Source organism: Lactuca saligna, chromosome 4 (assembly GCF_052625555.1).
Source record: "Lactuca saligna cultivar CGN05327 chromosome 4, ASM5262555v1, whole genome shotgun sequence".
In the NCBI taxonomy this organism is placed as follows: domain Eukaryota; kingdom Viridiplantae; phylum Streptophyta; class Magnoliopsida; order Asterales; family Asteraceae; genus Lactuca; species Lactuca saligna.
Window position 1 is genome coordinate 17,505,087 of NC_136420.1, and position 15,744 is coordinate 17,520,830.

General features: G+C 39.7%; 1 protein-coding gene across 1 annotated transcript; it reads right to left on the reverse strand.

Annotated features, from left to right (window-relative positions):
- Positions 1-377: 377 nt before the first annotated feature.
- Positions 378-2,719, reverse strand: LOC145041331 (glycosyltransferase BC10-like). The gene is made up of 2 exons (XM_078989350.1): positions 2,050-2,719; positions 378-1,062 (listed from the first exon to the last, which is right to left on the reverse strand). Exons 1-2 carry the CDS (start codon positions 2,608-2,610, stop codon positions 415-417), a joined length of 1,209 nt encoding a protein of 402 aa, XP_078845476.1. The 5' UTR covers positions 2,611-2,719; the 3' UTR covers positions 378-414.
- Positions 2,720-15,744: the final 13,025 nt, after the last annotated feature.

A 15,744-nucleotide genomic window follows, 5' to 3' on the forward strand; every position in this document is an offset into this window, starting at 1 on the left:
ACCCGTTCGACACAATTATATGTGCACCTCTAATCTAGACCGGTCTTGGTTCAACTGAAAAAACAAGTCAGTCAACGTTTAGTCTACCCATCAAAACCAATCTTTTCCTTAACTCCAATTTATAGATAAAAATGATTTATTGGAAATTATATATAAGAATTGAACTATGAAATGGCCAATCTGGATCAAAACAGAATAAATTACTAGTCATAATATATAAATCGTTATGTTATAATTTCTTTAAATCCGTTAATTATTAACTGAGAACTCAATACACCAATATATGTCACAAAAATTCAAAAAAGGAAAAGCTCTCTAATTTCTAAACTCAATTTCAATTATGTATATAAGAATAAACAAATTTAAAGAAAATAACAAAAAAAAAAAAATGACAACTAAATTATGTCATAAACGTTATAAGTCATTGAATTGCATAAGCTTTGGTGCAATTCTTAACAATCTATCTAAAGCATGTGACGTGAATTTCCTAGCAAAGAGGTGACATATCTGTTTTTTCTTTCCATTATACTCACAACTCCTATCGTCCCTTAATTTCTCTAAAAACTCTTCAGTCACATCATTTCTTGTGTACTTAGTTGGATGGGGCCCGCCCTTCGCCCAGTCAACAAAAGTCAAAGTCCTATTCGAATTCTTTTCACCGAAATGCTTAGTGACAAATGTTGGCAAGTAATGCTCGTCTGCATAACATTGTCCGTCACAAAAATCATGGAACACTGAAAAATACATCTTATCAGATATCACTTCAACAGCCAACTCACGGTCCATTTCAAACCATTGTGACCCTTTTCGCCAATCATCGATATCAACAACAGGTGCCATATTAGGGCTATAGCGCCCACGGCCAACAGGCCCCTCCAAATCATAGGACTCTACAAAGTTATGCTTTGAGTTTGTCAGGTAAGAGTACACTGTTGAGAAGTTGAACAGAGGAATACAAGCTTCTGATAGCAGAATGAATCGTTGGTTTGTGAAATCCATTAGCGCATTTGCTAACAATCGACGCTCGGCTTCAATCATATTAACTTTTCCCCATTCCACATCCTATAATTCAAATATAAAAATGTAACATTTAATTTCACAAGGATAAAATAAAGTTGCAAAACTTAAGGATTTAAATAAAAAAGATTGCAATATCTTATAAAGATTATATTTACAAAAAGGGTTGTAGATTGTTTATTTCATAATGAAACTCACATGCAAGATGATAGAATTATATCCATGTCAAAACCATATGAATCAATGTTCCAAATTATTTTTAATATTTTGAAAAGAAAAAAATAACAATTAAATATTATTTTAAATGGAAAAAGAATATTCCACTAAACTTTTGAAAAAGTATAACGGAACCATACACATCCAGCTTGGATACATCATACAAGTTTATGGCTATTGGGCAATGCTTCCATCATACACCCTTTGCCACTTGTTTTCTTATTTTTAGAGAAGAAATTTCTTTAATAATAAATTATTGGAAATTTATTTATAATCCCAATGATTAAATTACATCCGTTATTATTCGTATTCCTTTTTCGTTAGAATTAAAATTATTATTTTTAAATGTATCGATATTGATTCGGACTTATAAAAGTATGTCTCAAAATTCAAAATTTTAAATAAATTTACAAAGATTATGGTAAGAAATTCCCAAAAACAAAATGAAATAATTGCTTACAGTTTAAGGAAACCAAATATTCGAGACAATTCGATTACAAATGATTTTGTTGATCTTCCTAATTAAGTAACTTCCAATCATCCCATTGTAGAAAAAATCATTTATTATAGGAAAATCAAGTATATATATTCAAATAAAATATTCTACCATTATAAAATCTTGATAATATTGATTTTGAATATGATAATTTATAATCTGCACACCAGTGTCAATAACCAACAATCCTAATTTTCTGATTATATTAATTGCTATTGCTATGGTAGAAATCCTAAAGCAAAAATTCTGTTTTGAAAATTTCAACGTTTTTATTTAACCATGAAAGCAAAAGATTAATTCGATAATTAGCAGCTTTTTACCTTGCTTGGAATTCGCCGGCCATGAAATACAGAGTCCTCCGGCTCCGTCTCATTGGCAGCCGAATCGGAGCTATGAACATAAATGGTGTAAAGACCTTCGTTCCCTTTGAAAAATTTATCCCACAGCGGCGACAACACCACCGGACCTCTAGTCAAAAACATGAAGGCAACCTTCGGGATTCTCTCGAACGGATAATCTCTGACTTTCGGAACCATCGATGCTCTCCAAATCAACTCTTCATCGGTCATATCGTGCATCAGTTCCGGCGGGTTCAAGTAGCTTGCCAATCCAACTTTCGGCGGCGGCGGGGTTGTTTGTGGTGTGGTGGTTATAACGTCGGCCTGGACGGCGGTGTTGGTGGTGGTGGTGGAGAGAGAAAATTGTGTGAACTGGAGATTGAAGGAGACGTTTTTGAGATGGAAAGTGAGAATGATACCGAAACATAAACCGAAGGCGAAGAATAGGATGAGAGAAAGGAGATTGGATAGATGTAATGGAGCATTGAAGAGCTTGAAGAGTGAGATCATTTGATTCTGATTAGTGTTGTGATTGTTCTTCATGTTTCCAAGTGTAGATCTACAGAAGCGGATTGAAATCGAGATCCTGGGTGCGAAAATGGAAGAAGGGTAGGAAGGGATTTATGCAGAGTGGGAGAGAGTAGGCGGTGGGAATGATTCAAAAGGGAGGTCCAAGTCAACAGCAACGTCCTCCTCATTTCCATAAAATCAAATTATTATTTCAATAAACTTTTACTCGGCATACCAGCAGCCGATCTTTACACATTTATTGTACTTTCAAAATTAAACCTATGATTTTCTTTTGAATATTTAATTTCAACTATATATATAAAATTGTGTCTCAAGTCTAAAATCGGATGAACAGAAAAGTATGTTACTAATAAAACCAAAAATTAAGACCAAAAATTTCATTTTAATTATAATAAAACCATCAACCCAAACGTGTTTTATAAAACCATACAAGAAAATTAGAGTATGTTAAACGACGAATCCAATACATCAAAGTTATATAAAGCGGAAATCATAGTGTGTGCGAAATGTGGTCATCCCGAGCTCTTCCCTTTCGAACCATAAGTACCTGAAACACAAACCGAAAACTGTAAGAATGAAACTTAGTGAGTTCCCCAAACATATCATACATATCAAACATATAATACGCCCCGTCCGGCATCGAGCCCCGCTTGGAACAGATCTGTCAGTAGCATGAACAGATTTGTCAAACATATACATTCGCATCACATACATACAAGAATCATGCAGACAACTAGCATCCTTATCATAACAAACCATGGGTCGATATTGGTGCCTTCAACCCGCCAAGCACAGTGAGGAAACTCACCTCAAGTTGTTGAATACCTCAGATAAAAGCTCGGACTGCCGATCTGGAAAATCCCTGAGTTAACATCATCAAGTAATACCCAATTAATAATTGGTCAACAACCTGTAGCTGAAAATCCTAGTCCAATTGTCTAACACTCGTGGTAAAAGTCCATATTACCCGTTTCCCACTTAGCCTAAAATATGAGGCCCGATCCAATCGCACTAAAAAGCCCAATATGGGCCAAAGCTCTAAATGATACCCAAAACCCAATACGGTCCCGAACACAAGAAGGCCTAGAGCCTAACAATGGCCTAAAATAAAAATGGTTGATGTCCCAACAAGGCCCAAACTTCACTAGTCCTAAAATTTCCCAAAACATAAAAGCCCACTCTAGGTTGCATGCGTGGTCGCTGACACGGGCACGCATGTGCATCATACTATTTAGAATGCCCAACGTATGCATCTATTAAGCACTTTTTCCTTAAGTGCTTAATACTTGCATTCAAGCATCCAAATTACATATCCACGTCTAAATGAACGTCCTACTCTATAAAGCTCTTAAAATGGAGCAATTACATGGCTCAAAAGGACCCAACACTCAATTTTAACCATTAAGACACATATTAAGAGCCTTAAATCATGCATGGGTCAAAATAAGACATCAATGTTGCATTTTTATGAACAAGGGACCTCAGATAAGCCAAGATCTAACATCCCAATCCAATAGCTCATACTCCCAAGCATGGGTCAAAATAAGACATCAATGATTTAAAATTATTACTTGGTTAATAAATTAATTAGAAATCAAAATAAATGATTTATTAATGTATTATGGAAATAATATATTAATTAGAAATCATAATGTTTAATTAATATTTAATCATAAATTAATTTGGAATTAATTAATTAAAACTATAGGAACTAAAGGTGACAATGCTTAATAGTTGAACATTGGGCAATTCTAGAACCTCCCTATGGTAATTAAACCCTCCTTACGGTTTCCTTGGGCTCTAAGGGTGTCTTGGATGCCTTAGGGAGGAGGTTAAGGGATTAGGGTTATCTTGGATACACATGCATTATCCAATACCTTCCTAACACCTATATAAACCCTCCTTGGGGTTATATTTCGTCCATACACTCCTCAAAAAGGCTTAGAGTCGAAATTCTTCTTTCTTTCTCTTTCTCTCTCTCTCTCTCTCTCTCTATATATATATATATATATATATATATATATATATATATATATATATATATATATAATCCTTTGCTTGAGTTTGTTTGTGAACCATTAGAGGTGCGATACTTATGGTGCTTGTTATCAAAGGTTTTTCAAGCGAAAATTCAAGATTGTTTACAATAACAATCTTAAAGGTGTGTATCCTAACCCTATGTTATTATTAATTTCTAAAATAATACTTGCCTTCTAGGGTTTCTACTTTTTTTGTGTGTTCAATTCTTGTAAGTATAGTAGTGAAAACATAGATCCTTAAATTAGGGTTACATACACACATAGGATTGTTTGTTATGTATAAAACTCATCAGCGGTATCAAAGTGTATGGTTTTCGTTTTCAGATAGATTTGATGCAATTTATATAATTTGAAAAATTAGGGTATATGGCAATCAAACCCTAGGGCCTTTAATTCTCGCAAATTAGGGTTAAAGAACCCTGTTTTTTCGAAAATCCCAAAAGGTTTTCACACCCTTTCCTATGGCCACCTGGGATTCAAAATCTAGGGTTTCCTATGTAACATCCTGTTTGAAATAGAATAAATAAATAATAAACCTGAAACCTCAATATATAATTATTATTATTATTTTATATTGTTGTAGTCAAAATAAATAATATTTAGCGGGGTGTTGGTTTCGAGGAGTTAAATGTCATAATTTTGGATTTTGGGGGTCAAAAGTGCAAGTTTTGCATTTATTCTGTAAGATTCTCAGAAGTCAGGGGGAGTTTGGTATTTTTTGGACTTATATTGTATAGATTTTGGAGGCTAAGGGGCTACATGGTAACTTTTGGGCTTATGTTGAAAAGAGTATGTAGGGGGGGGGGGGACTCATTGTATCAGTTTTTGTATGAAGTTGGGAGCATGAAGACGAGATTTTAAACCCGATACCTCCCTACCCGTTGGATGGATACGCCTCAAGAAACCCTAACCCTAATGAACACTATTCAGCCGCCACCTTCACATTAACCACCTCCGGCGCCGCCACCCTTATTCCTCCCATCCCAGCCGCCGCCTCCGTGACACAATAGTGAACCACTGATGACCCCTTGCGACTCCGACGACGTGCTTGAAGACCGATATCATGGCTGTTGTTGCTATTCCTTCCTCTGAGACGTCTGTCACCACCGTCGTCCGCCATTTCCGATGAGGGCGAAGCCGCCGATTTCCGTTGTTGTTGAAGGCCAAGGCTACCATGACACGTCATGATAGTGGATGGTCGGAAGAAGCCACCTATGGGTGATGTTGCTTCAGTTCCTGGTGGGAGTCTCCCACCCCGTCTCCTTCTGTTCCGTTGTTATTCATCGGTGCTACCTCAGTCCGTCGCCGCTAGCGCCGGCTATTAGAGTCATTGCTCCTACCGTGTGATGCACGCCACCAGGTGGGTGGTTGTGCTCGTTTTTTTATCTTATGTTAACATGGGTCGCTGCTATGATCGAACGGTGTATGTGCAAGTGTTGCTAGCCAGAAACCGAGGAAAGAACCACCACGGATGCCAGCCATGGTGGCCGCTGCCTGCTGCCATCTTCCGTCGCTACCAGCCACTGTGGAAGGTGGTTATGTGTGTGTTTTACTGTGTATCTAGGTATGTGTTGGTGTATAATATTGTATGTACATTATATGGCCGGACTATTCAAGGAAAACAACCCGTCACTGCCATAAGGTGGTGGTTGCCACCTCACGCTGCCATTCTGCCACCACCAGCCACCACCTTGGCTGGCTGTGTGCTTTTGTGTGTGTGATTGTTATTTTTGGATGCTTGGACATAGCCAAAATCATAACCACTGCCACGAGGTGGTAGCCTCCGCCGTGAGTTGGCGTTGACCACCACTATCTGAGGTGGTAGTGGGTGGTGCCTGACCTATTTAACCCTAATTGACCTAAAAACCTAACCATTTGACTAATTGGCACATGATTGGCTTGGAAACCCTAATTAGGGTTTAGAAAACCTGTATTTTGGAAATGTGTATTTTGGATTAGTCGGGACCCGCGTTTGGACCGTTGGATTTGGAATTTTGAATTACACCCGACCACATTGTATGTTTGGACTAGTGGAGTGGTAGACTTAATGGACCTTAATGGATTATGTCCTTAATGGGTTAAGTAGGAACATTTAACCCTAATCGTCATTTTATGTGAAAAAACCCTGATTGGGTTTGGGTTCTTGTTGGGCCAGTTTTTGGATTGGGTTGCGTTGGGCCTTCGTGTGGGAACAAGTTTATGGACTAAGGAAATTATTGGGCTTTAGGATAAGGCCTATTGGAAAGGCTTGGGCCCAATTTGGAAAATTGGGCCATAGGTGGGCCATAATTAGGCCTTGATGATTATGAGATATTAGACCATTAGAATGCTAAGTGTTTGGACTAGAATAATGGTTAGGCCATAAGATAAGCCTATGTAGAGGTTTGGGCCCAATTTGCAAAATTGGGCCATATGTTGGGCCTTGGTTCATTGATTGGTTTTTGGGCCTTTAGAGTGTAAGTTTGGACCTTGGTTTTGGACCAAGTTAGGTTAAGGGTAAAATAGTCTTTTTACCCCAAGCATAGACTTGTGGTTATGTATTGGAACCCAATTATTAATTGGGTGTTGTTTTGATGATTGACAGTTCGGGAATCTGTCAATCAACAACTAGAGTTTTATCCATGGGACTTCGGCAGTGTGAGATGAGTCTCCTCACCATACCAATGAGTCGAAGACACCAAGGCCGATCCATTTTATGATATGTAGTACACTTTTTGATGTAGTGTTATGTGGCATGATTGTTGGTTATATGCTAGGAAGTATTCTAGTTGTATATGTGGTGTACTTGTATGAAAGACCATGGGGGAGCCCATGACACTTGGATGCAAGACCATGTGGAGAGCCCATGGCTTTCCTATTAAATACCATGGGGAGCCCATGGAATTTGGATGTAAGACCATGTGGAGAGCCCATAATTTTCCTATTAAAGACCATGGGGGGGGGGAGCCCATGACACTTAGATGTAAGACCACGTGGGGATCCCATGGCATCCTGGAGTAAGACCCTGGGGGAGCCTGTAACGCCCGGGTTTTCAGGGCTAAGCATTTTTGTCAATTTAATAGTCTAGGTCAACTATTGTAACTCTTTTTGAAGTAATAAATATGAAATATTTGAGTATTATGTGAATTATGTGTGTTTATGTGTTTATTATTTAATTATAAATGTATAATTAATAAAGAATAAAAATGAGCGTCAAAATTAAAGTGTGAGATAATCCCGATATCTCTACATAAAGTTGTAGAATATGTCTCAAGGTTTCCGTACATATAAAGAATGCCGAAATCCGAGCTATAACGAAGAAGTTATGGCCCGCCGAAGTTTTACGGCAAAACCGGCACGACACCGGGAGACGTAAATAGTGAATTTACGATAGAAGACATTTTAGCCTTATCAATCTAAACAAAAGTCATATAATATGTTAAACTAAGAACATCGATAAAAAGAACGCCCAAATCTGACTTCGTATGAAGAAGTTATGATTTTTCTAAGATTCGGCTTAGCAGTGCACGGCCTAAAACTCGAATTTTAGTTCGAGCGGTTTTTGGCTTACGCAACGTAAATGAGAGTTGAAGATCTCATTAATAGGAAATCAACGATAAAAAGATAGACAAAAACAGAGTCCGTATGTAGAAGTTATTAATTTTACGCAGACGTTTAACAGTATAATCTCCTTGTACTGTTAAATTTAAGATCGGTCGAGAATTAGCTGACGGTGTCAAAATAAAAGTTGTAGATCTTATTATTACCTACGCGTGGATATAAAGAACGTCAAAAACGGAGGTCGTATGTGAAAGTTACGGATTTTAGAAGTCGGAAGTGTGTTGTGCGAAAATGGGTGATGTGGCACAATCTTGGCCATTGCTTTCTCCCCAAGGCTTGCCACCAGATGGTGACATGTGGCACCAAGTTCAGCCACATTTCACCCTATAAATACCACCTCTCCCACCCTCATTTTCTTCACACCTTTCCCATTCTTTCTTCTCTTTACTCTCTCTCTCTCTCTCTCTCTCTAGAACCTCTCTCTAGCCCCGAAATCCCCCGAAAAGCCTAGGGAACCTCCCTAGCACGATGCGGAAGCCCCGGAGTGCTCGAAGGCTCTGAGAAGAAGAGCTTTTCGGCTCGGGAACGCTGCTCCAAGCAAAGCCCGGTTTTCTATAAAACCCGCTGTAAGTGAGCTACGCCTACGCTATTTTTAATATAACTTTTATTTAATTATAATAACGTTATTAGGAGCTTATAATAAATACTTGAGCTCTTATTATGGTTATATAAGTATTTTTTTGACGCTTATATAATAATAATAATAATAGCTAGACTATTAATTAGTCTCGACGAATAATAAACTAAACTCTAGTGGTAATAATACTAGGTTTCGTCGAAGAAAAAAATTCTTTTTAAGAAGCGAAGCGCTGTCTGAGTTCGGAATCACCACCTTTTCCGGTGAGTGCATAGTTACTTTCAGCTTACACATAGATATGAAGTATTTTATATAAATTACGTGCTATGTGTGCATATTATCTGAATACTTGCTATCTACGTTAGATGAACGTTGTTATACATGTTTTCAATGATTTAAACTGTATATGTATTTTATATCTATGAAAATGTTGGGGTAAAACATGGGTAGATGTAATAGGTGATGTGTGATAAAATGATGAGAGGCCTCGATGTTGTTGTTGTTGATCCAGTCATCTAGCGGAGTATAGATGACGACCACGGACTCTTCTAGACAGTCCAGTGGAACACTAGCAGGCTCGCAACCTGTAGGTGTTGTGAACGATGTGTTCACCGGTGTACTCCATCCCCCACATGGTTGCCTATTAGGACATTTATTGCTGAGGAATCCCCTTAGCAGTAGTGTTCGTCCCGATGATGATCCTTAGGCTAGGTCCCTTATGATAGGTGTTTAGGGACGTAAAGTGAGGATAACGGGAACGGGTAATCGGGTTATTGTTGATTGATGAAATTAATAAACTTATTTATTGTGGGTTGAAAACCCTATGTGCTCACCAGGCTCCCAAGCCTGACCCACTCAGTTTTATGCATTACAGGTAGTGGCGCATGAGCATAGGTGTGATGTTTTGGACGAGGGATTACGGATATAGGCCTGTAGATATGAAATAATGTAGTAAGGCTTATATTGTACTGTTTATACTTTTGATATGTACGAACATGACATCCCTAGTCTTTTAATTAAATACATTTCTATGGAAATGCTTTTGATAAATCTTTATCATATTATTGTTTTGGGACAAATTCCGCAACCCTTTTTTAAAAGATAACTCTGATTTTGAAATAAAGTATAAACAAAACCGGTCTTTTCTGGCCGTGATTTTGGGGATGTCACAGTTGGTATCAGAGCATTAGTTTAAGCGAACTAGGAATTTGTAGGATTTCTAGACTTAAACTTAGAATGCTAAGCGATGATTGTGAGGTGTGAGTACTAGCTTATTTTAGGAATTGTGCCGAAAATGCTTTTATGTGCTAAATGCTTTATGCATGATATGCCGTTATTTTGTTCGGATCTATGGTCTGTTGCCGACTGGATCTGGAAACCTTATGTGTTTAGGATTCTAAATGTACGACTACGATATTAGAACTAGCATGTAAACGTTTCGGAGTGATAAGGACGATTTAAAACGTCTCTCCTAAATAAAGATCTGAATTCACCTTATTCGGTGTATAGATCAAGATGGCAAGGACCCGTAGCGGAAACATGAACGCAAATGGAGGTAGGAACCAACCCCCAGTAGTTCAGCAAATACCTATTGTTGAAGAAGTTGCACCTGAGCCAGTTACCATGGCTGGAGTTCAAGCCATGATTCAGGCTATGCTAGCTGAACAAAGGGAAGAAATGAGACGGATGCTCCGCGAGAATAGAGACGAACCTACCATACATGTTGAACCGACGGAGCCAGTTCCCGAGCCATCTGAGGAAGGGAACTATAGCCGTCAAGTGAGTCAAATAGGGACTCAAGGTGAACAAAGGGATGGCCCAGAAGGAAGAAACAATAAGGATGGGCGGATGTACAAAAATTTCTTGGGTGCAAAACCACCAAGTCTCTCAGGAAGCCCAAAGCCTGTTGAGATTATGGACTGGATCTCCGAGATGGAGATGGTGTTTGAGAGCTGCGACTGCAATGAAAAGCAGAAGACTGTCTTCGCTGTGAGACAATTGAAAACTGGAGTCTTGAGTTGGTGGAAGCTATTGGCAGATACGATGCCACGAGGAAAAGCCCTGAAAATGTCATGGGATGAGTTCTTGGAACAACTAAAGGCGCAGTACTGTTCAGAGATAGACCTGATTGATCTGAACAATGAGTTCCAAAATTTGAAGAAGGGGAGAATGAGCATCGATGACTATGTTGTTGCATTTACGGAAAAGATGAAGTTGTTTCCATACCTAGTGCCAACCGAACTTTCTAAAATTGAGAAATTCGCAAACGGACTGCCGACTGACTTTGGCCCAACAGTCAAGATGGCAACCACTCTAAAATCAGCTGTTCGAGCAGCTAAGAATGTGGAGACCCAACAAAAGGAAAGAGGTCTGGAAAGGTCTGAGGTCGGTGAGAAACGGAAGTTCGATGGATCCTCGAAGTCCAACAAGAAGAGTATATTCTCGAAATCTGGTTCGAGAGGAGGAGGATCAGAAGCAAAGTGGTGTGACAAGTGCAAGAAGAAGCACTTTGGGAAGTGTGATGGAGGGGTCACTTGTTACAAATGCGGAAAGCCTGGGCACTATGCCAATGAATGCACCCTTAACCAGAAGGCCTGTTATGGGTGTAATGAAGAAGGGCACATTTTGAAGGACTGCCCGAAGAAGAAGGAGGCAGGAAGACCCAACATACCACCAAAGCCGAAGGCGAGAGCCTTCCAGATGACGCTCGAGGCTGCAAAGGAGGCAGCAGACGTCGCTTCAGGTACCTTTCTTGTAAATGGTTTGCCTGCAAATATACTGTTTGATTCCGGAGCCAACTACTCCTTTGTGTCGCATAAATTTAGTGCGGAATTAGCATTACCTGTAGAAAAACTTGATAACACCCTAATTGTAGAAGTTGCCAGTGGCAAATTTGTACCTGTTAGTAATCGTATTAGGAACATCGTCATTGACCTAAACGGAAACGAATTCCAGGAGGAACTATTACCCATAGAGTTAAACGGTTTCGACATCGTTTTGGGTATGGATTGGCTTAGCGCCAACGATGCCGAGATATTATGCCGAAAGAAGATAGTTAGGATAAACCCACCCGGAAAGGAATCATTTATGGTGTACGGGGACAAACACAGAATGAGTTCTGGAATCATCTCCTTGATGAAAGCCAAGAAATGTTTGTCCAAGGGATGTGCATCGTACTTGGCATTCGTAATCGATGCTAAGAAAGAAAAGAAAGAGGTGCAGAATATACCGGTTGTGTGCGATTATCCGGAAGTCTTTCCCGAAGATCTTCCCGGATTACCACCTGATAGGCAAGTAGGATTTTGTATAGACTTATTACCAGGAACAACACCGATAGCAAAGGCACCTTACCGATTAGCACCGACGGAGATGAAGGAGCTCATGACGCAACTTCAGGAGCTGTTGGATAGCGGTTTCATTCGACCTAGTTCATCACCCTGGGGAGCTCCGGTGTTATTCGTGAAGAAGAAGGACGGAAGCATGAGGATGTGCATAGACTACTGAGAGTTGAATAAGGCAACGGTGAAGAACAAGTATCCATTGCCGAGGATTGATGATGTATTCGATCAGCTACAAGGTTCGAGCTACTTCTCAAAGATCGATCTTAGGTCAGGATATCATCAGTTGAAGGTGAGAGAGCAGGATATTGAGAAGACTGCATTCAGAACAAGATATGGACACTATGAGTTCTTGGTTATGTCATTCGGACTAACCAATGCTCCCGCAACATTCATGGATTTGATGAATCGGGTTTGTAAACCATTCCTCGATAAATCTGTGATAGTGTTCATTGACGACATTCTCATTTACTCGAAAAGCCAGGAGGATCATGGCAAGCATCTACGAGAAGTGTTGGAGGTGTTAAAGAAGGAGAAGCTTTTTGCAAAGTTCTCCAAATGCGACTTTTGGATACGGGAAGTCCAATTCTTGGGTCATGTTGTTAACCAGGAGGGAATAATGGTTGACCCCGCCAAGATCGAGGCTGTAATGAAGTGGGAACGTCCGAAGAGTCCCACAAAGATTCGAAGCTTTCTAGGATTAGCCGGATATTACCGACGATTTATCCAAGGCTTTTCTTCGATAGCTGCTCCATTAACAGCTTTGACCCATAAAGGAGCTACGTATACATGGAGTGAGAAACACAATGAGGCGTTCGAGAAGCTAAAAAAGAAGTTATGTGAAGCACCGATACTTTCTCTACCCGATGGAGTCGAAGATTTCGCAGTTTATAGTGATGCATCTGGAGTCGGGTTGGGTTGTGTTCTGACCCAAAGAGAAAAGGTGATAGCATACGCATCTCGACAATTGAAAGAGCACGAAAAGAACTACCCCACTCATGATCTGGAGTTGGCAGCGGTAGTATTTGCCTTAAAGATATGGAGGCATTACCTCTACGGCACGAAGTGCAAGCTCTTCACTGATCATAAGAGCCTCCAATATCTCTTTAATCAGAAGGAGTTGAACATGAGGCAACGACGCTGGCTAGAACTTCTCAAGGACTACGACTGTGAGATACTTTACCACCCAGGTAAAGCAAATATTGTTGCTGATGCTCTCATTCGGAAAGTCAATCTTGAAAGAAAAAGGCCAAGAGCGTTAAGAATTGAAGTCGTCTCGATGATTGTGGAAAGTATCAGGAAAGCTCAAGAAGAAGCCTTAGAAAAGAATGACCAAAAGGAAGAACGTTTGGGAAAAACGTTAGTGTTCGGTACGAACAGTCGAGGATTGAAGGTATTCCAAGATCGAATTTGGGTACCTAAGATGGGAGGAATAAGAGATCTTCTAATGGAAGAAGCACACAAGACCATGTACTCGATTCATCCAGGTAGCACTAAAATGTATAGGGACCTAAAACCCTACTACTGGTGGCCGACGATGAAGCTCGATGTTGCGAAGTATGTGGCTGAGTGCGTAACATGTGCGAAGGTTAAGGTACAACATCAAAAACCGTATGGGAGTTTAGAACCCTTACCTGTACCCATGGGAAAATGGGAAGACATCACCATGGATTTTGTGACTAAACTGCCCAGAACGAAGAATGGTCACGACATGATTTGGGTAGTCGTGGATCGTTTCACCAAGAGTGCACACTTCATAGCAGCCAACGAGAAGTGGTCTATGGATAAGCTCGCAAATGCTTACGTGAAGGAAATTGTAAGACTTCACGGTGTCCCTCTTACTATTGTGTCAGATCGTGATAGTCGTTTCACATCGAGGTTTTGGAGGAGTCTACAAGAGGAGTTGGGTACAAAGTTGTGTTTGAGCACTGCTTACCATCCGCAAACTGATGGTCAGAGTGAAAGAACGATTCAGACGTTGGAAGATATGCTGAGAGCATGTACCCTCGAATTCCAAGGGAATTGGGACGAGCACTTACCTCTGGTAGAATTTTCCTACAACAATAGTTTTCACTCGAGCATCAAGATGGCTCCTTATCAAGCCTTGTATGGGCAGAAGTGTCGTACGCCGTCTTGTTGGCTTGAAGCTGGAGAGAAGCAGTTTATGGGCCCCGAGATAGTCCATGAGACTGCTGAGAAATTGAAGGTGATTAGGGAAAGAATGTTAGTAGCTCAGGATCGTCAGAAGAGCTATGCCGGTAAGAAAAGACGACCGATAACCTTCGAAGTTGGGGATTCCGTTTTACTTAAAGTCTCACCGTGGAAGGGACTTATACGATTTGGGAAACGAGGAAAGTTGAGTCCAAGGTTTATTGGACCATTCAAAGTTCTTCAGAGGATTGGGAACCAAGCTTACAAGCTGGAATTGCCCGAAGAACTCAATGGTATTCATAACACCTTCCATGTGTGTTATTCGAGGAAATTCATGGGAGATGTTCCCGACATAATTCCAATCTCGGAATTAAGGATGGATGAGAATAAAAGGCTGATCGAAGAGCCTGAGGCAATTATTGACCATAAGACTAAGAAGTTACGACGCAAGATGGTCGACTTGGTGCTAGTCCGATGGAAACATTCGAATGGGCCGAATCTCACTTGGGAAACAGAGGATGACATGATGAGTCGCTATCCACATCTGTTTGTTGATGCATGATTCCGGGACGGAATCATCCTAAGGGGGTGAGAATTGTAACGCCCGGGTTTTCAGGGCTAAGCATTTTTGTCAATTTAATAGTCTAGGTCAACTGTTGTAACTCTTTTTGAAGTAATAAATATGAAATATTTGAGTATTATGTGAATTATGTGTGTTTATGTGTTTATTATTTAATTATAAATGTATAATTAATAAAGAATAAAAATGAGTGTCAAAATTAAAGTGTGAGATAATCCCGATATCTCTACATAAAGTTGTAGAATATGTCTCAAGGTTTCCGTACATATAAAGAATGCCGAAATCCGAGCTATAACGAAGAAGTTATGGCCCGCCGAAGTTTTACGGCAAAACCGGCACGACACCGGGAGACGTAAATAGTGAATTTACGATAGAAGACTTTTTAGCCTTAGCAATCTAAACAAAAGTCGTAGAATATGTTAAACTAAGAACATCGATAAAAAGAACGCCCAAATCTGACTTCGTATGAAGAAGTTATGATTTTTCTAAGATTCGGCTTAGCAGTGCACGGCCTGAAACTCGAATTTTAGTTCGAGCGGTTTTTGGCTTATGCAACGTAAATGAGAGTTGAAGATCTCATTAATAGGAAATCAACGGTAAAAAGATAGACAAAAACAGAGTCCGTATGTAGAAGTTATTAATTTTACGCAGACGTTTAATAGTATAATCTCCTTGTACTGTTAAATTTAAGATCGGTCGAGAATTAGCTGACGGTGTCAAAATGAAAGTTGTAGATCTTATTATTACCTACACGTGGATATAAAGAACGTCAAAAACGGAGGTCGTATGTGAAAGTTACGGATTTTAGAAGTCGGAAGTGTGTTGTGCGAAAATGGGTGATGTGGCACAATCTTGGCCATT